Consider the following 18,051-nt stretch of genomic DNA (forward strand, 5'->3'; position numbering starts at 1 on the left):
GAGACCTCCGTGGCTGGTGTGGGTGGGGAAGACGAGGGGAGGCCTTGGGCGGCCAAGGAGCCCCCCGAGCCTGTGGGCACTACTGTGGGCTTCCGGCAGAGACCGGTGGGCACTTTGGCTCTTCAGAAAGAACACTGGCTGCTCCCAGGAGGGCTGGGGGGCGAAGAGGGGAGCCAGGAGGCCAGCTGGGGACTGTCAGAGTCAGAGGGAAGCGGAGGGGACCTGGCAGTGACTGGCGACACTTGGTTCTACGTCCCTGTGCCAAGGAAAGGACTGGGAGGATGGGGTGGCATAGATGGGGGCCTGAGGGCAGGGGCACCTTTCCCGCAGGGGTCAGGGGAGGGAGGAGAGCAAGGCCTCGGAGTCCTCTTTTTCTCAGGTAGCAGAAGTTGTAGCCCTGGGCCGAGGGGAGGGCTGTGCTGGGGCACTGAAGAGACTCACAGGCGAAGGTGGGGCTGGGCATTGGGCTTCTTCTAAAGACATTTCTATTTTATTCCCAGATGTGATGCTCCAGCAAACACATAAATACAGTGGGGAAGGGGGAGGGAGAAAGGATGGCTATAAGTTAGAAGCCCAGGCGGGGAAGGAGGGAAGCGGAGGGGGTGGGGTGGGGGGCGGGTAGGCAGCAGGGAGCCGCTCCTGCTCTCTGCCGGCCACTCCTGTGTTGCCGGCTCCGTCCAGGCTCCGTCCAGGGCATTGAACTGGCAGATCCTGCTGCTGCCCAGCTCACAGGTCAGTCACCTTGTTCTCCACCAGGGCGGCAACCTGCTGCAGGCGGCAGGCCAGTTGCATCTTCTGGCCCACAGGGTCCTCCTCCAGGGCACTGATGATCTACCAGAGCAGAGGAGGCCGGCCCGCCTGAGGCCCTGGCCCTCGGCCCACCGGCCGCCCTGCCCTGGCTCCATCTCAGTAGCAGCCTGGGGAGCCAGAGCTCCCTGAGGAATCTGGACGGATGCCGAGCCCCTTCCCCAACCTGGGCCTTTCCTCTCCTCTGCCCAGATTGGGCCTGGACACCGCCTCTCGCCCCCAGGGAGACTCCTGGGACCTCGCTCTGGGCTCTGGGCTCCGGGCTCTGGAGGCATGCCCCTCCCCCCCAGAGTGCCCCGGGCCTCACCTGGTCGTAGTACCTGTGGATGTGAGTGTAGAGTTCTTGCAGAGCTTCCAGACAGTGGGGAGCGGAGGTGTAATTCTAGGGGCAGCACGCGGGGGTTGAGGCCCCAGCCCGGGCCTCGAGCCAAGCCTCCCCCTTCCCCTCTGCCCCCCTCCCCCGCCCCAGGTGTGGAAGGGTGCACCCTCTGGGCTGGGCCTCACCCCCGAGAGCTCGGCCAGAGCCGAGTTCATCTCCTGGTAGCTCGCCGGAGAGCTCTGGCGAATGTCGGAGTAGTATCTGGAGGAGGGGACAGAGTTAGGGGCAGGCAGCACCCATTCCCTCATCCGTGATGCCCCGACACCTACCTCTCCACCATCTGCTTGTAGCGAGGGATCTCCCGGGCGTAGAGCAGTTTGTTCACGGGGGAATCCTGTTCTGGGCAGGGGTGGGCGTGAGTGGGAGCTGGGGAGCTCTGCCCTGGCTTTCTGACTGTGCCACTCGTGCCCCCCCAGCCCCACCCAGGGCTCTGCTCCGAGCCCCCGTGGCTCCCCCGCCAGGCTTTCTTCCTCTGCCCTCACCCGGCCCACTTTATGCTCCGAGATGGTGCAGGAGTCCATGAAGGTCTGGGCAATGACGGTGAGGACGGCGTCCACGTTGTCAGACACCCGCACGTCAAAGATGAGCTGTGGGTTCTTCAGGGTGTTCACCCAGAACCGCAAGAGTAGGCTGGGGACACGGGCCAGCCGCGGCGTGAGCAGGCTGCCCCAGCTCCCATCCTCAGCCTGGTCCCCGGCCCTGAGCTGCGCGGGGAGCTGGCCTGCGAGTCCATGCGGGGGCAGCCGGGAACCCAGGGCGAAGGCCGCCGGGCCTGGGCTTCTGTCCCGGCCCTGCCGCCCCCGCCCTGCCAGCGTCCTCTCTGCACGGGGGCAGCAGGCGAGGCACCTGTTAGTCTTCCAGATGTGTAAGGTCTCCAGGTCCTCAATGCCGTGCTTCTCGGCCAGCTCGTCCAGGAAGTCAAACAGGTACTTGACAGCGATGGGCACAGGCCGGTTCACGCTGAGGATGGCCTGGAAGGCGTCGTCCACAAACTTCTGCAGTGTGCCCTAGAAGGCAGGGCGCGGGCGGTATGGGGGGGGGCAGGGTGTGTGCGCCTCGAAGCCGCGGCCAGCCGCGGCCTGCCTCAGTGGGTGGGGCCGCCCCGTCACCCCAGCCCCCCGGCCCACCTACCTTCATGGACAGCAGGCGGGTGAGGTAGATCTCCGGAATGGCCTTGGCCCGTGTCCGCTCCCGCTCCGGCTCCCTCAGGCTGCTGCGCCGTGCCTTCGCTGCTTCTGGCTCATCGGTGACTTTCACCAGGTGCCAGAGGCGGACCCCGCCGTCCTCACCGTCCTCCAGCGCGGGGACGTCTGAGGGCACAGAAGCTGGGCCTCAGTCCTTTGCACCCTCATGCCGCCGGCCGGGGAGGCCCAGCCTGCTTCCCTGGTGAGGTGGGGCAGGGTGGGGGGCGCCGAGGGCCGCAGGGTAAGAGAGATGTGGAGGACAGGGTGGCAGCCCAGGGGCTCGCTCGGCCCAGCACCCCACGGCCCTGGAGCTCCCCGACCCGGACGCACTGCCGCCCTCGTCCACCCCGGGCCCCTGGCTCAGCCTGGAGTTGTGGCTTCCCCGCTGGCGAGGTTTGGGGAGACCCGGACACGGCAGACGGCATGACCAGGACTCCGGCCTGCCCACCTCGAACTCGGGGGCAGGTTGGTGCGGCTGGGCCACGGGACTCACTCTCCCCAGAGGGGCAGCTCGGGGCCGGGCTCTGGGAGACGGGGCCTCCGTTGTGCAGCTGGGGGATGAGCCTCACCGTGGCTCCATCCGGGACCTGGCGGGGAGGGGAGCAGAGGCTGGGCTCCCTCCCTGGCTGACCCCGAGGCGGGAGCCTGCCCCCAGCGCCCACCTGCCCGGCACCTTGTAATGCTGCAGGGTGTTGAGTCTCTTCCAGCGGTTCTGAGTCACTGAGGTCAGGTCCTCGTCCGACAGGGTTAGGTGACCAGCCAGGCCTGAGCGCCACTCTTGGGGGGACCCAGGGAAGCCGGTCAGCCCACGGCCTGTTCCCGTAGGGCAGAGCCGAGTGGCCACAGGTGAGAAGAGCCTCGGGCGGGGCAGGAGGGGTAGGTTCTCACCGAGGTCTAGGGCGTGCACTGAGGGCCTCTGGGAGAAGGGGGTGCCCTTGTAGACTTGGTCCAGCACCTTCTCCTTGACCTGGGTGATTGTGTCCGTGTCGAGCACCCGGGCGGGCACGCGCTGCACCACGCTGCCCGCCGCAGCCCCACCAACCCCCGGGCCAGCCAGCACCGTCAGCGTCAGGGCCCGGAATTCCACGTCCTCCCGCAGCAGGCGGCTGTCGTTCAGGGTCCGCTTTGCCTTGCCTGTCACGGCGTCCACGGGGCCCTTGTCCACCTGGTACTGGATGGCCCGCAGGAGCATGTAGAGCGGCTCACCCGCTACCTCCTGCAACCACCAGGAAGGGCTGGCGTCAGCTGGGGGGCGGTGGGCGGTGCGGGCAGGGAGGGGTGGCCCGCTGCACGGAGCCAAGATGGACGGCAGGCAACACCAGCGGCCTCTGCTTCACATCCAGCCAGGCAAATGTTCGTAGCCTTCCCTCACCGATCCCCGCCCTCGAGCCCGAGGCCCCAGGGCAGAATGGGGGCACAGATCAGTGAGGCCAGAGGCAGCAGCCCCAGAATGGCATGAGGGGAGAGGGGCCCTCACCCTCAGGAAGGCGTAGAGACAGATGGACACCCAGTTGGTGAGCAGCTTCTCCACCATAGTCTCCGTCCTGCAGGGAGCGGGCCCCGGGTCAGAGGGGCTGCTGCAGGGCCACCCTGTCTCCAGGCTGAGGCAGGCGGTAGCGGGAGGGCAGAGCTGCTCCGCCTGGCCACCCTTTGTGCCCGGCTCGCCGCTCAGGATGCCCATCTGCTTCCCCACCAGCGGCTCCGGACCCAGCCCGCCTCCCAGGGCTTCCCAGCCCCACCCACGCCAGGACAAGGCTGGACGGAGCCAGCTCCCCTGCTGCTGGGACCGGCCAGGCCAAGGCCAACCTGCGTAGCATGAGCTTGGGGTTCTTCTGCACGTAATGGGCAGCCAGGTCTCCGAGCAGCGTCCTCACGATGTCGGTCAGGTACTCGAGCTTGCCGTGCAGCGCCAGGGACAGCAGCGAAGCCACGAGGCAGCGGTCCCGCTGGGAGAAGCTGGGCTGCTCCTCCAGGGTGTGGATGAGCTAGGCGGGAGGAGGGGGTGCTGGCACCCACCCCGGGAAGCCCTGCGCCCCACACATCCTCCCACGCCTGAGCCCACACCTGCTGCCTGGCCCGCCTCCTTGCCCAGGCCCGCCTCCCGCCCCCGCGGCCCTCACCGTAAGGAGGAAGGGCTTGCTGTTGAGCAGGTTGGAGAGCTGCATGAGGCCCTGGTGCACCGGCGCGCGGCGGCCCTCTTCCCCGGGCCCCTCGAGGGCAGGCTGCAGCGGGCAGCTGCCGCGCCCGGGGAAGAAGACGCGCTCAGTGTACGTGCGGTAGTCCAGGAAGGGGATCCCGCTGGCCTCCAGGTCGCTGCTGAGGTCAGTCATCTCCGTCATCAGGTCTGTAGGCCAGGAGCCACCGAGGTGTGAGCTCAGGCCCAGGTCCGCCCTCTACCCCCTCCCCACCGCCCTCTCCCGACCTGTGAACTCCTTTCGGCACTGGTCGCCTACGCCGATCTCCAGGTTCTCCAGCTGCACCAGAACCTTCTGGTAGTCCCGCAGGGCCTGCTTGCTCTTGTGCCTGCGGCCCAGGGGCCAGGTGTCAGCCACGGGACCAGAACTGCCTGGGCCGAGGCCACTGAGCCAAGATGGCCGCCTGCGCAGAGGCCCGCCGTGGGCCACCCTTTCCAAAGGTGAGGAGGAGAGTTGGGGCGGGTGCGCGCGTGGCAGGGCGGCCCCCTCACCTGTACACGAGGGTCAGGAGGAGCACGGCGGCGATCGGCACGGCCACGCCCAGGCCCAGGCCCGCCTGGGCCTCCACGGGGAAGGCAGAGAGCGTGGGCTCAGCCTCGTACTGGACGGGGCCCAGCGGCAGCCGCACGTTGCCCATCTGCACCTGCAGTGGGGATGCAGGGCTCTTGAGCGCCGGCCTGCAGCGCTCCGCCCGCCCAGCCCGGCACCCGGGGCCCAGCCTCACCACGAACTGCGGCAGGGGCCTGGAGCCGTTGGTGGGCTGTGGGGCCCGCGCGGGCGGCTCGCAGTACAGGTGGGTGAGCGTGAGAGTCTTCACCAGGCACTCGCCGTCGCCGATGTGCACGCGCACCTCCTCCTTGCTGATGCCCAGGTTGAGACCCTCACCCTGGAAGCCGGATCCGGGGCCTGAGTCGAGCCACCCAGCCGGTGCCCGCAGCCCCCGCGCAGCGGCGGCCGGCAGAAGGCCTCACCTCCACGTCCAGGATGTGGCCTGGCTTGAGGCGGTAGGGGCGGGCGCGGCTGAGTGGGGCCAGGCGGGGGTTGGGCTGGTACAGGAAGTCCTGGCCCCCACTGGCGCGGGCGAAGTCCACATGCACGTTGTCCAGGGCGAAGAAGACGCGCCGGGGGCTGGCCCCGTCCGGCACTGCAGGGCTCCGGCACAGGAGGAGGCTGGACGAGTTGACGGAGCAGACGGTGGAGCACTGCGGGGCGGCGGGGCCAGGACGAGGCAGGGTGAGCCGGGGCTGCCCACTCGCCCCCAGGGACGTGGGGGCCACCCCACCCCCTCGCGGGGCACGGCGTCACCTGCTGGTGGGGCCTCACCTGCAGCAGGCCCCCCTCAAGCTGGGTGCAAGCCTGGGGGGCTGCGGCGGGGGCCCGACAGCTCCCCCTGGGGGTCGGGTCCCGGGGCTGCACCGCCACAGCCGTCTCCTCCGCGGCCTCCAGCCACACGGACAGCAGGGGCCGCTCTACCACGTCCAGGCCCGTGCCCCTGACTCGGATCAGCCGCCCGCCCCTGCGCCAGGATAGCACTCAGCAGGACCAGGGGCGGCGGGCAGCCCAGTCCAGTCCTGGCTGCCCACCCTCCCGGCAGGGTGCACAGGTTGCCCCGGGTGGATCAGGTCCTCACCCCCGGAAGCTGACGCTGGGCTCCGCCGCCACGAGCTGGGGGTCAGCGGTGTAGTGGAAGGGGCTGGCGAGCAGCGTGCGCTGGGCACGGCCGAAGACCACTCGAACCACAGCTTCTCCTGGGCTGGCCTGGGGCGTGGTGTGGCACACGATGGCCTCAGGACACACTGGCTCCCTTCTGCAGGGTGGGGAGGTGTCTGGCATCTTGGGCTCTAGCCTCAGCCCGGCCTCCCCACCAGAGGCCTGCTTTGCCTCCCTCACCAAGGGCAGAGACCCCTGGGGTGGGCACGGCAGCCGTGGACCTGGGACTTTCACGGGGGCCTTGGGGAGCCCTGAGCTCATCGCCCCCATTGTACGCAAGGGGACGCTGGGGCCCGTAGGGAGTATCCCCAGCTGACAGCGACCAGCTGGGGCCAGGAGGAGGGACTCACATACGACAGGGCTGGCTGCCCACGAAGGCACTGATGTTGCCTCCCGTCTGCAGGTGCTGCCCATGGATGGTGAGCTGGGTGCCCCCTGCCTGGGGGCCCCACTGGGGACTCAGGCTCAGCAGGACGGGGTCCTGGGAGACAGGGCAAGCTGGGGCACGTGGAGGCCCACTTCTCAGCTCTGCCTTCTGGGCCACGGCTGACCCTGCTCTCCCTCCGGAAGCCCTGTGCCCAGCTTCTGCAGCCCCGCAGCTCTCCTGCCAGCCGCCCTGCCCCACCAGGGGGTGCTCTTCTCTCCTTGCTGCGTCTCCTCGTCCTCTGCCGCGGCTTGCACCTCCCAGGCCCCCCTCCCCGCAGCTCTAAGCCCTAAGATCCAGTCACCTCCTTGGGGTGCTGCCCCTGCCCCTGCACCCACTGCTCCCACCCCGGGCTCTCTGGCTCCAGCAAGTCTCGAGGGCTCGGGCTGGCACCTGGAGGCATCCCTGCTCTCCCCCGTCCCCTTGCCCGCAGGCAGCCGGGTGGGCAGCAAGTCCTGACAGCTCTGCATCCCCGAGTGGTCCCCCTGGCCATCGGGCGGCCGCTGCACTCACTGCTTCTGCTGCTTGCCTCCCTCCTGGACAGCGGCCGGTGGGCAGCGCCCTCACCATCCCGCCGCTGCCCACAGCCCACCGTCCACTCAGTGGCCAGAGCGATCACTCGGATCGCGTGGCTTCCCTCCTGGACATGAGGTGACGCTTCCCACTAACCTTAGGTCAGGTTGGAAATCCTCACGTAGGTGTCACTGTCCTCCTGTCCCTTCTTTCTACTACCCCCTCTGTGGGGAGCACCCTGGGTGGGCACTGACCTGGTAGGTGAAGTGCTGGGTTGAGATGCCCGGTGGCCGACTCTTAACGGCCACTTGGATTGGGCCCACGGTGCCGTTGGGGGCAGGAGATGTCACACACACAATTCTGCAGAGCGAAGGCCCGATAGCTGCTCAGGACCCCCGTGGGCCGGGCCCTCGCCTGTCGGGAGCCGCAGGCCGCCTGCCAGCCGCTGCCCAGAGCCCACCCCCTCCACTCCTCTCGCTGCCAGCCCCCCCTCCCTTCCCCCGGCCTCATCTTCCTTCGGCGCATCTGACCCGGGCCCACGTTTCTTGGCTGCGAGCCTCCCTTCTCTCTGGGCGGCCAGTCTCTGAGGGCCTCCTTGGGAGGGCATCCCTCCGTCCCCGGCTGCCAGGATGCCTCACCGGGCAGAGGTGCGGTAGAGAGAGGGGTCAGGGCTGCAGGGCCGGCCAGCCACGCTCACGGCGTCCTGCACGTCGGCAAAGTCCCGGCCCAGGTTGGAGCCCAGGATGGTGAGGGCCAAGCCGCCCTCAGGGGGGCCGGTCAGGGGCTCAATCTGCAACAGGGAAGGGTGGTGATGGGATGCCCCCAACCTGCTCCTCCTTTGCGGTGTCGGGGGGTGCCTGGCCAGCCGACCAGACCGAGGTGGGACACAGCTGCTAGGGTTTGGGGGCCTGGGGCAGGGCTGCGCTGACCCTGGTAAAGCTGAGACAGTCGGGGGCAGGGCGGGGCCAGGCGGACCGCGATGGGGGATGGGGGATGGGGGATGAATGAGAGGCTGGGCCGTGGGGGAGGGCTGGGGACTCACCGCGTCGATGCTGGGTGCGGGACACAGCAGCTCCACGGCCCCAGGCGGGCACAGCGGCCCGTAGCGGCAGGTGGGCCGGTCGTGGCTGCACCACAGGCAGCCCAGGCTCCCGCTGGCCGCCTGGCAGTGGCTGCAGTCGGGGTGGCCCACAGCGCAGTCGTACAGGGTCACTAGGAAAGGCCAGGCGGTGCGCTGAGGCGCCTCCCCCGGCTGCACACCCCGCCCTGCCTGCTGTGCCGCCCCCAGGCTCACCATGAAGAGTGCGGGCATTGTCCAGCCTCTGGCCCTCGCCCCGGGTGACGTAGATGGGCACCGGGAGCTCCCGCTGGGCCATGGAGGGCTGGAACTGTGGGTGGAGGGCGGGGTCAGGCCCGACCCAACTCGGGACACCCCCTGACCCCCGCCCGCCTCCTCCAGGACGCTCCTCCCAGAATGGGTGCCATTGTTCAGGGCCCCCCGCATCTCCCAGCAGGGGCTGTGGGCACCACGTTCCTGTGCACGCCCAGGCCTGCCCACGGCAGGCCTCCTGAGTGACGACAGGCTGAAGGGGGTGAGCCCCTGAGGGCCCGGGCGTCCAGTGCCAGGTGAGGCTATGGGGCAGCTGCCCACCTGCTGGGCCTGGCAGTGGATGAGGCCGGCGTCCCCGGCCACCTCCTCCAGGGAGGCTGGCAGCCTCTGCAGTTCTCCGGGCAGCTCCAGCCAGCAGTGGTAGGAGGCAGGCAGGCCCTGGGGGTGGGCTCTGTCAGCATCCTGGACGCTGTCAGCCGCTACCACTGCCCCTCCCCCGCTGTCGCTGTCCCCCACCCACCGGAATGCTCACCCGGAAATGCTGAAGGTTCCGCACGCGCAGGGCCAAACGGCTCTCCCAGCCCACAGGCACCAGGAGGGGGCCTACCAGGCCCTCGACCCGGGGACAAGCCCCTGGGCCCCGCACCTGGATGTCCACCTGGGGGAAGGAGACCCCTTAGCGCTTCAGGAGTCGAGGGGCCTAGGCGGGCCTGGGGTAGGGCGGGCGCACGGCGGAGGTGAAGAGAAGCCAGCAGGCTGGGCCCGCCCACCTGTTGGGCACTGTAGATGGTCCTCTCGCCCTCCGGGCAGCGTTCCCCGTACACACAGCGGCTGCTCTGGGGGCACCAGTGGCACCTCCAGCGGCTGCCCACACAAGCACTGCACCTGGGGGGACGGGGGACTGCTCAGGTGGGGCGCCATCGGGAGTCACCACCCCTACCCAGCAGCTGGGCCCGGCACTCACGGAGCAGCCGCCTCCAAGGCCTGCACGGCACTGCAGTCGTAGAAGGAGAAGTTGGTGGTAGCCACGACCACGTCCTCGAACATCAGGGCCAGGGGCAAGGTGATGTGCTCTGGGGGGGCGTATGGTGGTGGCAGGGGAGGGCATGGTGGTGGCAGGGGCGGCCATGTGGCTCCTGCCCCTCCGGCTCCCCCCCTTGCCCCTCGCCCCGGGGGCCCCTCACCTGTGCCTGGAGGGTTATGCGGCAGCTGGTCTTGGGGAGGGGTGACGCAGGCCACGTGGGTCCCTTCCACGTGAGCCAAGCTGTCATAGTTCCCAAAGGCACAGTGGAAGTATTCGTCCACGGTGAGGGTGGGCAGCCGGGGCACAGACAAGGTGACCTGCGACGCATGCGAGGAAAGCACAGCAGGCGGGGGCCTCCTGGGGGGCCCAGCTCGCCGAGGGAGAGGGATCCAGGGCAAGGGAGGGCTGGGAGCAGAGGCAGCAGGAGAGGAGGAAGACGGGGCAGCCCCCGCCCCGGCAGGCGGCGGCAGGCGTCTGACCTGGCCCTGCTCCTGGCGGGGATGGTGGGCCGGCAGCAGGCTCTGGATGTGCAGGCAGCGGCCGTCCTCGTAGCTCCATAGCCACTGGTTGGGCTGGGCTGCCCGCCCGCATTGGCCCTTGCGGGTACACCTGTGGGGCAGGGGCCCGTTGGGTCCCTGTGTGGGACTCAGGCTCCCTGGGTGATTTGCGGCAAGGGGCTTGGGAGGACGGCCCAGCTGGAGCGCAGCGAGCAGTGGGGGTGAAAGGGACTCTGCTCAGAGAGGAAGGGGCCAAGCGCATGAGCACGTGAACCTGACTTAGGGTTGCCGTGAGGGATTCCTGAGGCTGCCGTGTGGAGCGTGGGCTGGAGAGGAGCTGGAGTGGGCCAGGGGACACCTGAGAGAGGTGACGGAGGCCTGGCCCAGAGGGGGCTGGGGGGAGGAGAAGTGGACAGGCTGGGCAGTGGGGGGAAGGGGATGCCCACCAGATTCTCGGTTGGGCACGCAGGGCAGGATGGGGGAACTCAGCGACGGCCCTGCGTCCCACCTCGGGGACACGACCCGGCCTCCTGGCCCACCTAGAAGTGCTCCGGGAGCGGCCCCCACTCACCTGCCCTGCAGGACGCACCAGCCGCACAGGGGGTCCCGGGCCTGGAGGCAGTTGCTGCAGTCGGGGAACTGGGGGCAGGCTGCCACGGGTAAGCGGTCCACCTGGACAGGCGGCGGGGTACGGAGGTGGTGGCTGCAGGGCCTCGGGCCTCGTGTGCTCAACCCCCACCCCCGGGACAGCCCTCACCTGCTGGGAAGTCAGCACGTAGAGGTGGCTGCCACTGCTGTCCACCAGCAGGTCGGGGCTGATGGCCGAGCCCGGGGGCCCCACTTGTTGTGAGTGGTACACCTGGCCTCGGGTGCCATTGAGGAAGACCTGGGGGGATGACAAGGGCAGGGCTGGGCCAGCCCGCCGAGCCAAGGCCCGCTCTCAAGATGGCCGCAGGCTAACCGTTCGGAGCAGGTGCTGTCCCGGCTGGGGTTCCCGGGGAGCATCCCGGCCCACAGAGCTGTCTCCCCTTCTTGCCGGCCCAGGGCGGCCAGGCTGTGCCGTGGAGGGTGGGGCAGGCCCACGGGCATCCAGCCTGCCCATGTCGCCTCCCCGCTTCAGCCTCACCCAGCTAGGGAGGCAGAGCCACCCTGGGTGGGGCCCTTGGGTGCCAGGGGAGGAAGGGCAGTTGTGGGGAGACAAGCAGGTCATGAAAAGGCAAGAGTCTCCTCTTATCGGCTGCAGAAGTGGGGGCCGCCTGGGAGGCATCATAAGCCACACATCTGGGAACCAGCCGTCAGTGTGTGGCCTGGCTTTCCGACCTGCCAGCAGGGCACAGGCCGAGAGGTGTGGAAGGAACCCGCGACTCACGGGGCTTCTGGGAGCCACCACAGGGCAGGAGCGCCTCCAGTCAGGCCACTGAGGCCGGGCCCGGCCTGGCAGCATTGAGGCTGGGACCGGGGGTCTGGCCGAGGCCCGCCCCGCCTTCATCAGGCCCTTACTTTATGCAGCTGGCCCTGGACGTCCCCCAGGAACGCTATCGTGTGTCCGTCTGCCTGGAGGGCTGCGACTGCGCTGATGGAGTTTCTGAGCTGCAGCAGAGGCCCCGCCTCCAGGGGCCTGCGGCCCGCAATGGGGCTCGGGGTGTGTTCGTCGCCACAGGGGTATGACTCGGGGGAGTCCTGCGGGGGCGGAGAGGGGGGATTCAATTCCTGGAAGAGGCACGAGGTACCTTCCCTGGGCCCAGATCTGCAGTCAGCCCAGGATGGCAAGGCAGCAGGCGAGAAGGGCTCAGGGTTGCACCGCAGAGAGGGAGAGACTGGCCGAGGAGACTCAGACAAGCGGGCCCCTCCTTGACATCCTCTAAAGCAGAGGTCACAGGCGATTGTCACATGAGAGCGTCCAGCTGCCCTCGGCCAGGACTACGTGTGGCAGCCCCGGCCCTGGTCAGAGAGATGCTGCAGGTCCACAGAGGGACAGGGCCGGGGTGGCAGGCCGGGCAACACGAGGCCGCGGGAGAGGCGGGAGCCGCTGCCAGGTGGCGGTGCGGAAAGCCTCAGGTGAGAGGGCAGGGGTGAGGCCCGGGCCCAGCCACTCACGGGCGGCAGGGTGACGCAGCGCGATGTGACGCCGTACTCCACGGTGGCTTCCTCCGTGCCGCCGGGGCCCCGGCCGCCCGTGGTGTAGCAAAGGCGCCGGGCCCGCTCCATGGTCGCGTCCAGGTCGGCCAGGGGAAAGGCGCACAGGGCTGCCTGCACCCCCCTCGGGCCGGCAGCAAACGCTCCCAGTAAGGCGCCTGGGGCGAGGGAGGCGGCCTGGATGAGGCCGTGGCCCCGGCAGGTGAGGGGCACCTCCACATAGGAGTAGAGGTTGGCGTCCCCCAGGCAGACCCGAGCCACGTAGGAGCGGTACTCGGCCTGTGCCCGGGCCCCACGGCGGCGGAAGACGAAGTAGGCCGAGCGAGCGTCAGCGAGGGCCGCCACGTAGCTGTTGTTGTAGTCGGAGAGGTCGCCCACCACCAAGCGGCCCAGGCCCTCGCTGGAGAAGGGCTGTGGCCCAGCCAGCTGGCGCACGGTCAGGGGTGGCACCCCGCCCGACAGCTTGCCCGCCAGGCCCCTGGCCACCAGCAGGAGGTCCCGGCCTGGCCCGGGCACCACCAGGCCCACCGTAGCCACACCCACGGCGTTGGCAGCCACGAACTGCCCGTCGCCGGGGTCCTCGGCCCGGTACAGCAGCTGCGCCACGTCCTCGAGGCGCCGCTTCTCACACACTCCCTGCCGCACCTGCCCGCAGGCCACCAGCTCCCGGGCCCGGCCGCTCACCAGCAGCAGTTGGTTGGCATTGTCGGTGAGCCGGGCCTGCGGGCACTCGGCCGGCTCCCGGAAGGGCACACAGTCGGGGCTGTCGAGGACCGGGCCTGTGACAGCCACCGACTCGAGCCGCAGCGCGGGGCTGAGCTGGAAAAGGCGGTTCACCGCGCCCACGTAGAGCGCGCCCCGGCCTGGGGCCAGCGCCAAGCGGTTGAGGGTGGTATTGGGCGCTGGGAAGCGGTGTGCCCACGTCGGGGCGAGTGGTGGGCACAGCAGCGGCAGCACGAGCAGCAGGCAGGCGCCCAGTGGAGGCCGGGGCGCCATCGCGGGGCCCTGGGGGAGGCCGGGCAGGAAGGCACGAGTCAGGGCGGCCGTGGGAATGGAGGACGAGGGAGCAGGAGGAAAAGGAGAATCCAGGAGAGACAGAGACAGAAGGGGAGGGAAAGAAGGACGGAGAGGCAGAGAGACAGCAGCAGAAAGCGGGGGCAGGGAGCAGCAGGGGAAGCGGAGAGGGAAAGAGTCAGAGGGAGACGGGTGGGGGGTGGGACGGAGGGACGGAGAGTCCCCAGGAGGTGGGGGCGGGGTGCACGCATGCGCGAGGAATTTCCTTCATCTACTTTAGATGCATCTAGATTGTGGAAGGGGGCAGATCCTGAAAAGCCACAGGAACACCAACAGAAGGACTGAGTGGCAGAGAGAGGAGAGACCACAGAAAGGAGAGCAGGGCGGAGAGTGGGGGGGCGCCTTTCCCCGGGCAGCGGCGGAGGGCGGCGGAGGGCGAGGGGAAAGGGGACAGGAGCCCAGAGACCAGGGCCTGAGGGCCAGCGAGGGTGGGAGAGAAAAGCTGCCCTGGGAAGCCAGCGGAAGAGAGGAGAGAGCCAGACACCCCGCTGCCTGCCGCAGAGAAAGCAAGGGGCCGGTGGCCAGGGCCGAGGTAGAGGAGGACAGAGGGCTGGGAGGGCCCCAGGCTGAGCTGGGGGTGCTCAGAGCGGGGATGGGGGAGTTGGGGGGCACCAAGAGACAACCCAGGGTGCAGGGGGTTGGGGGAGGCCTGTCCCTTGCCCCATCAGCCCCGGCAGCCAGGGTCCACTGGGACTGGCACGGGGAGGGTTAATGTGGGGGGGGTGGAGTGAGAAGAGGACAGCCAGAGAGGGCGGGAGGGGAGAAGAGAGCTTGAAAGAAAGTCCTAGCCAGAAGCCGGGCATGGGCTCCCTGCCCCACCCATTTGGGGCCCAAGGCTGAGCCCTGAGGGGAAGGGCGGGGCCCTAGCCTCCAGAGGAGGCTCTGATCCCGGATTCTGCTGCACCTTCCAGCTCACCTCCCGGCCAGGGGCCTTAGCAGTGCCCAGGTGACACGCGCCACGAACCCCTGGGCCGTGATGGCCCCTCACGCCTCTCTCCTCCTGACCCCGGCACAGAGCCACAAAGACGGGGTAGAAGCCAGGTCCTGAGTTGAGCCAAGGTCCCGCACAGCTGGGCGTGGGGGCGCGTGCCAGCCAGGAGTGGGCCCACTGTCATCCGGCAGCCTGCCAGCTCCGGCCCCCGTGGGCGTGCCAGCTGCGGGGAGAGCTCCGAGGACGCCCCTGGGCCCTTATCTTGGGAATACAGACAGGAAGGTCAGGCCTGGCCTGGGGACAGGGCCGTTTCCTCTGGACCCTGGTATCGGCGGCAGTGTCTGTGGCGGGTGAGGGGCAGACGGCCCACAGCTGGAGGCGCAGCGCGTGGGAGCCCAGGCTCCGGGCTCCTCCGCGCTCCTCACCCACCTTCCCTGCCCCAGAGGGGGCTCTCTGGGGACGCAGGACTCAGGCACTTACCGCAGCGAAGGGCAGCAGCAGAGGCGTCTCCCGGGGCAGTGGTGACGGACACAGGAGGGCCGTGGGGGGCATTGTCCTGAGTAGGAGGGAGACAGGCAAGGCTTGGTTCCATTCACACTCAACCCTGGGGGAGGAGGGAGGCCAGGAGGGCCGAGGCCTGGCAGCCGGGCTCCACCACAGCTGGCAGCTTTGTCAATAGTGGCCGGGCCAAGGCAGCCCTGCCTCCACGCCAACAATGTCCCCTCTGTCCAGAGGCCCAGGCCGGGGACCCGCTATCTGGTGTTCCTATCCCCATCCAGGCTGTTCTGACCAGGGGGCTCCCTGCCACTCCCCACCCCCAGAGAGACACCCCCTGGGATCTGGGGACAAAGGGACAGGGTTTCCTTCAGCCAGAAAAATGAGACCCACACAGCCAGTCCCCCACTCCCGCCCTGTGCCAGCCAGCGTGCTCCTCCCCGTGTCCCCCCGGGGTCCCTGTGAAGGGCGCAGAGTGGGCCACGGAGCCCCCCTGCGAGGGTCAGGGCCCTGCGCCCCTGCATAGCAGGCCTCACCCTCGGTAGCCTTGGCGCCTGGCTGGAGGCGAGTCCTGACCCTCAATGCCTGCGTTTGTCCAGGCGGGGGGCAGGGGAGAGACTGGCCAAGGCAGCCCGCCTGGGAGACCTTCTCGCCTCACGCCCCCCCACCCCCAGGGACTGGCAAAGTCGTGCCAGGTACAGTCTGGTGCCAGCATAGAGGATGCACGGGAGGGGGTGGGAACCCAGCCCTTAGCTTCAGACTTGGCAACTGGTCGCGGGCTGTCCCCCTCCCGCTCGCTCGGGGAAATACCATCCCAGGATGGGTCTGGATCTCCCCCTTCACGTGTGGGGTGGGGAAGGGAGTGGCAGCCGGCAGCCGGCTCCTCTGCCTCCCTCAGAGGGCACCGTCCACACACCAAGGCGGCAGGGCTCAGGCCGTGACCCGAGGTGCGGGAACAGGTGTGCTTGAGTCAGGCTCCCCGTTTCCTCCACAGGGTGCGGTAGCAGCAGGCAGGCTCCAGGGTGAGGTGACAGCCACAGGGCTCGCTGCCACCTGGCTGGGCCAGTTGGGTGGCTGTAGGAGCGGGGAGCCAGGCGGGCCGCTTCCCTACCCCGTGCCCTGCCCCGTGGCCAGAGGCGCCAGCCCTCGCATTTGGGGGCAGCAGCCGCAGCCCTACCTCCCAGCGCCAGGGCCACCCGTTGGCCAGGATTGGGGGGATCTGTGCCCTCAGGCATCAGGAGGTGTCGTCGCAGGACTTGGGCTGGCGCCTAAGCGCTTTTGCCTGATTCGGGCTAGTCGGCCTGTGGACCCCTGGCTTCTCCCGGCTCCCAGGCGGCGCCCCCCACCCCGACCCGGCGGCCCCTGCACCCCGCGCCCTAGCCAGCCCCGGCTCCTGCCTACCTGAGCGGGCCGCCGGCCGGGCCGAGGAGCAGCTGGCGGTGCCAGGAGTGCGTCCCGGAGGAGCCCCAGTCTCCCTCCCCACAATGCAATCGCTCCCAGCCCGAGTTGTCCTGGGTGGCCCGGGAAGCCCAGCCCCTCCGCGCCCACCCCTTTGCCCGACGGCGCAGGGCAGGGCACTGCTGCCCTCTGCCGGCCTCGGTGGGCATGGCAGAGGGCCGGCCGCGCACCTGCCCGGAGGAGGTGAGAGGGGGCGGTGCCCTCCCATGGGGGGGTGGGGGCAGGCGGGCATTCCATAGCCTTCCGTGAAGTGCCCTGACTGAGCGCCAGACTTGGCCCTGGCACTGGTACCGTTCAGAGACAAAGCCCACAGCCACCTGCCCCAAGAGTCTCCCGGGTCTCAGGGGCAGAACTACTTGCCAACAGATGAGACCCCACTGCCAGGACAGCCCATTTGTGGAGGGCACTGTGGGTCACCAAGGAGGGGGAGTCAAGTCTAGGGGCGCTCAGGGCATCATGGAGAGCATCACAGAGGAAGTGAAGTTTAAGCTGACCTTGAAGCACACGGTGCTACTCCTACTGTCATCCTCCAATGTACCAGGGCTTGTCTAAGTGTTCTGTGTACGTGAACTCATTCAGTCCTTCCAGTGACCCCAGAGCGGGTGCAGTTATTTTCCCTGGTTCACGGGTGGGGAGACTGAGGCTCGCAAGGTTAGGAAACTTGCACAAAGTCACAGGGCTAGTAAGTGGTAAGGCTAAGAGCCAACCGCGGGTCCCTGCCCTTAACCATCAGGCCACGAGGCCCTGAACCATGAAGGGCAGCAGGCATTGGGCAGGAAGGGAGATGGGGACTGCCCGAGGCCAAGCCTGCAGGTGACACGCCCACAGGGCATTTTCTCCTACCTGGAGCACAAGTTGGTCGAGGTGGGCTTCGAGGCTGCAGAGGGCTGGCAAACGGCTTTGCATTTGAACAAGCGCAAGCTGGTGGCCCAGGGGTGGAGAGCATGGGGGAAACCTGGGTCGGGGGGGCTGTAGGCGTGGAGAGGGGGAGCAGGACCCAGGAGGCGTGGCGGTGGACAGGGTGTAAGCGGCGAACGCAGAAGGATCCAGGAGATCCCTGGGCTCTTTCTGCTGGGGCATCACTCCCTATGGAGCAGGGGTGCCAGTGGAGGGGAGGACTGAGGGGCCCACAAGGCAGGAGGAGGTGGCCAATGGAGCTGGTGGGGTCTTAGCGTAAGAAGCTTGGCTCGGGGTGAAGAGCACTGGGGGTGGGTGGGAGTCACAAGAGGGAACTGGGAGACCAGGGGCGTCAGGGGATGCGAGCGACCCGGAACCTGAAGGCCCAGCAGATCCGGAGGGCTACACCCCCCTCCCCCAAGGGGGAAAGCCAAATGCCCAAGAAGGGGCCAGGGAGGGACCTAGAAGCTCCGGGAGAGGCAGGCTGTCAGGAGAGTGATGGGGGAGGGTCTCTGAACACTAAGACTGGAAGGACTGTCCCCCCCCATGGCCAGCTGGGCCCCTCCCCTCCACCGTGTCCCTCCTCAGCCTCCACCCCAGCACACACGTGTCCTTGGTGGCTTCGGGAAAGACAGACGCCTTCAGTCCCAGCGCTGGGAACATTTGTCCTACCTTTCCACAGAAGAAAATAAATCTGTCTCCAGGCAACACAATTTTTAATAAGTATGTATGTGTATGGCCTGCAAAGGGCCGTGTCCACCGGTCCCAGGCAGAAGACAGGCAGCCCCTAGTCTGAAGTCAGTGGCAACGGTGAAGGACCTTTGCAAGCTTTGTGAGTTTTAACATCTTACACAAAGGGAATCGTGTTGTTGTTTTCCTTCTGCCAACGGCTCCTTCCCCTCGCAGCTGGCCTTTGGAGATGTATCTGTGCCGATCCATGTGGATGGCCCATTCGTCCAGCTGCATGGGATCCTTCCATCAGTATCCCTGCGAGGGG

At 68.4% G+C, this 18,051-nt stretch overlaps 1 protein-coding gene across 3 annotated transcripts; it reads right to left on the minus strand.

Annotated features, from left to right (window-relative positions):
• Positions 1-433: 433 nt before the first annotated feature.
• Positions 434-16,236, minus strand: PLXNB3 (plexin B3). 3 transcript variants are annotated; one of them, XM_022565850.3, is made up of 36 exons: positions 16,101-16,236; positions 14,685-14,760; positions 12,161-13,204; positions 11,564-11,743; positions 10,821-10,949; positions 10,635-10,735; positions 10,046-10,175; positions 9,727-9,883; positions 9,507-9,615; positions 9,313-9,427; positions 9,075-9,200; positions 8,864-8,980; positions 8,507-8,600; positions 8,255-8,424; positions 7,851-8,002; positions 7,467-7,572; positions 6,626-6,756; positions 6,196-6,372; positions 5,889-6,081; positions 5,537-5,767; positions 5,290-5,451; positions 5,057-5,208; positions 4,793-4,893; positions 4,491-4,714; positions 4,177-4,355; positions 3,848-3,914; positions 3,259-3,586; positions 3,044-3,147; positions 2,819-2,957; positions 2,318-2,496; positions 2,033-2,193; positions 1,669-1,816; positions 1,456-1,520; positions 1,312-1,387; positions 1,115-1,189; positions 434-831 (listed from the first exon to the last, which is right to left on the minus strand). In XM_022565850.3, the coding sequence occupies exons 2-36, from the start codon at positions 14,754-14,756 to the stop codon at positions 727-729; spliced, it is 5,799 nt and encodes a 1,932-aa protein (XP_022421558.2). In that variant the 5' UTR covers positions 14,757-14,760; positions 16,101-16,236; the 3' UTR covers positions 434-726. The 3 variants fall into 3 exon arrangements, with proteins under 3 accessions (XP_022421558.2, XP_022421560.2, XP_022421555.2); XM_022565852.3 differs by having other exon boundaries at positions 435-831; positions 2,864-2,957; XM_022565847.3 differs by having other exon boundaries at positions 435-831; positions 2,864-2,957; positions 9,727-10,175.
• Between the last annotated feature and the right edge of the window lie 1,815 nt (positions 16,237-18,051).

This window comes from Delphinapterus leucas, chromosome X, assembly GCF_059928025.1.
Source record: "Delphinapterus leucas isolate spDelLeu-1000000601 "Yukka" chromosome X, BTC_Dleu_Yukka2, whole genome shotgun sequence".
Lineage (NCBI taxonomy): Eukaryota > Metazoa > Chordata > Mammalia > Artiodactyla > Monodontidae > Delphinapterus > Delphinapterus leucas.

What these genes read in the sequence shown, in the direction of transcription:
- PLXNB3 (XM_022565847.3), bottom strand. Translation starts at nt 14,756, where the DNA reads ATGCCCCCCACGGCCCTCCTGTGTCCGTCACCACTGCCCCGGGAGACG. An exon ending in CCCAGCGTCAGCTTCCGGGG is followed by an intron (nt 6,082 to 6,195) that starts GTGAGGACCTGA and finishes ATCCTGGCGCAG; the next exon opens with GGGCGGGCGGCTGATCCGAG. An exon ending in CACATCTGGAAGACTAACAG is followed by an intron (nt 1,817 to 2,032) that starts GTGCCTCGCCTG and finishes CCGTGTCCCCAG; the next exon opens with CCTACTCTTGCGGTTCTGGG.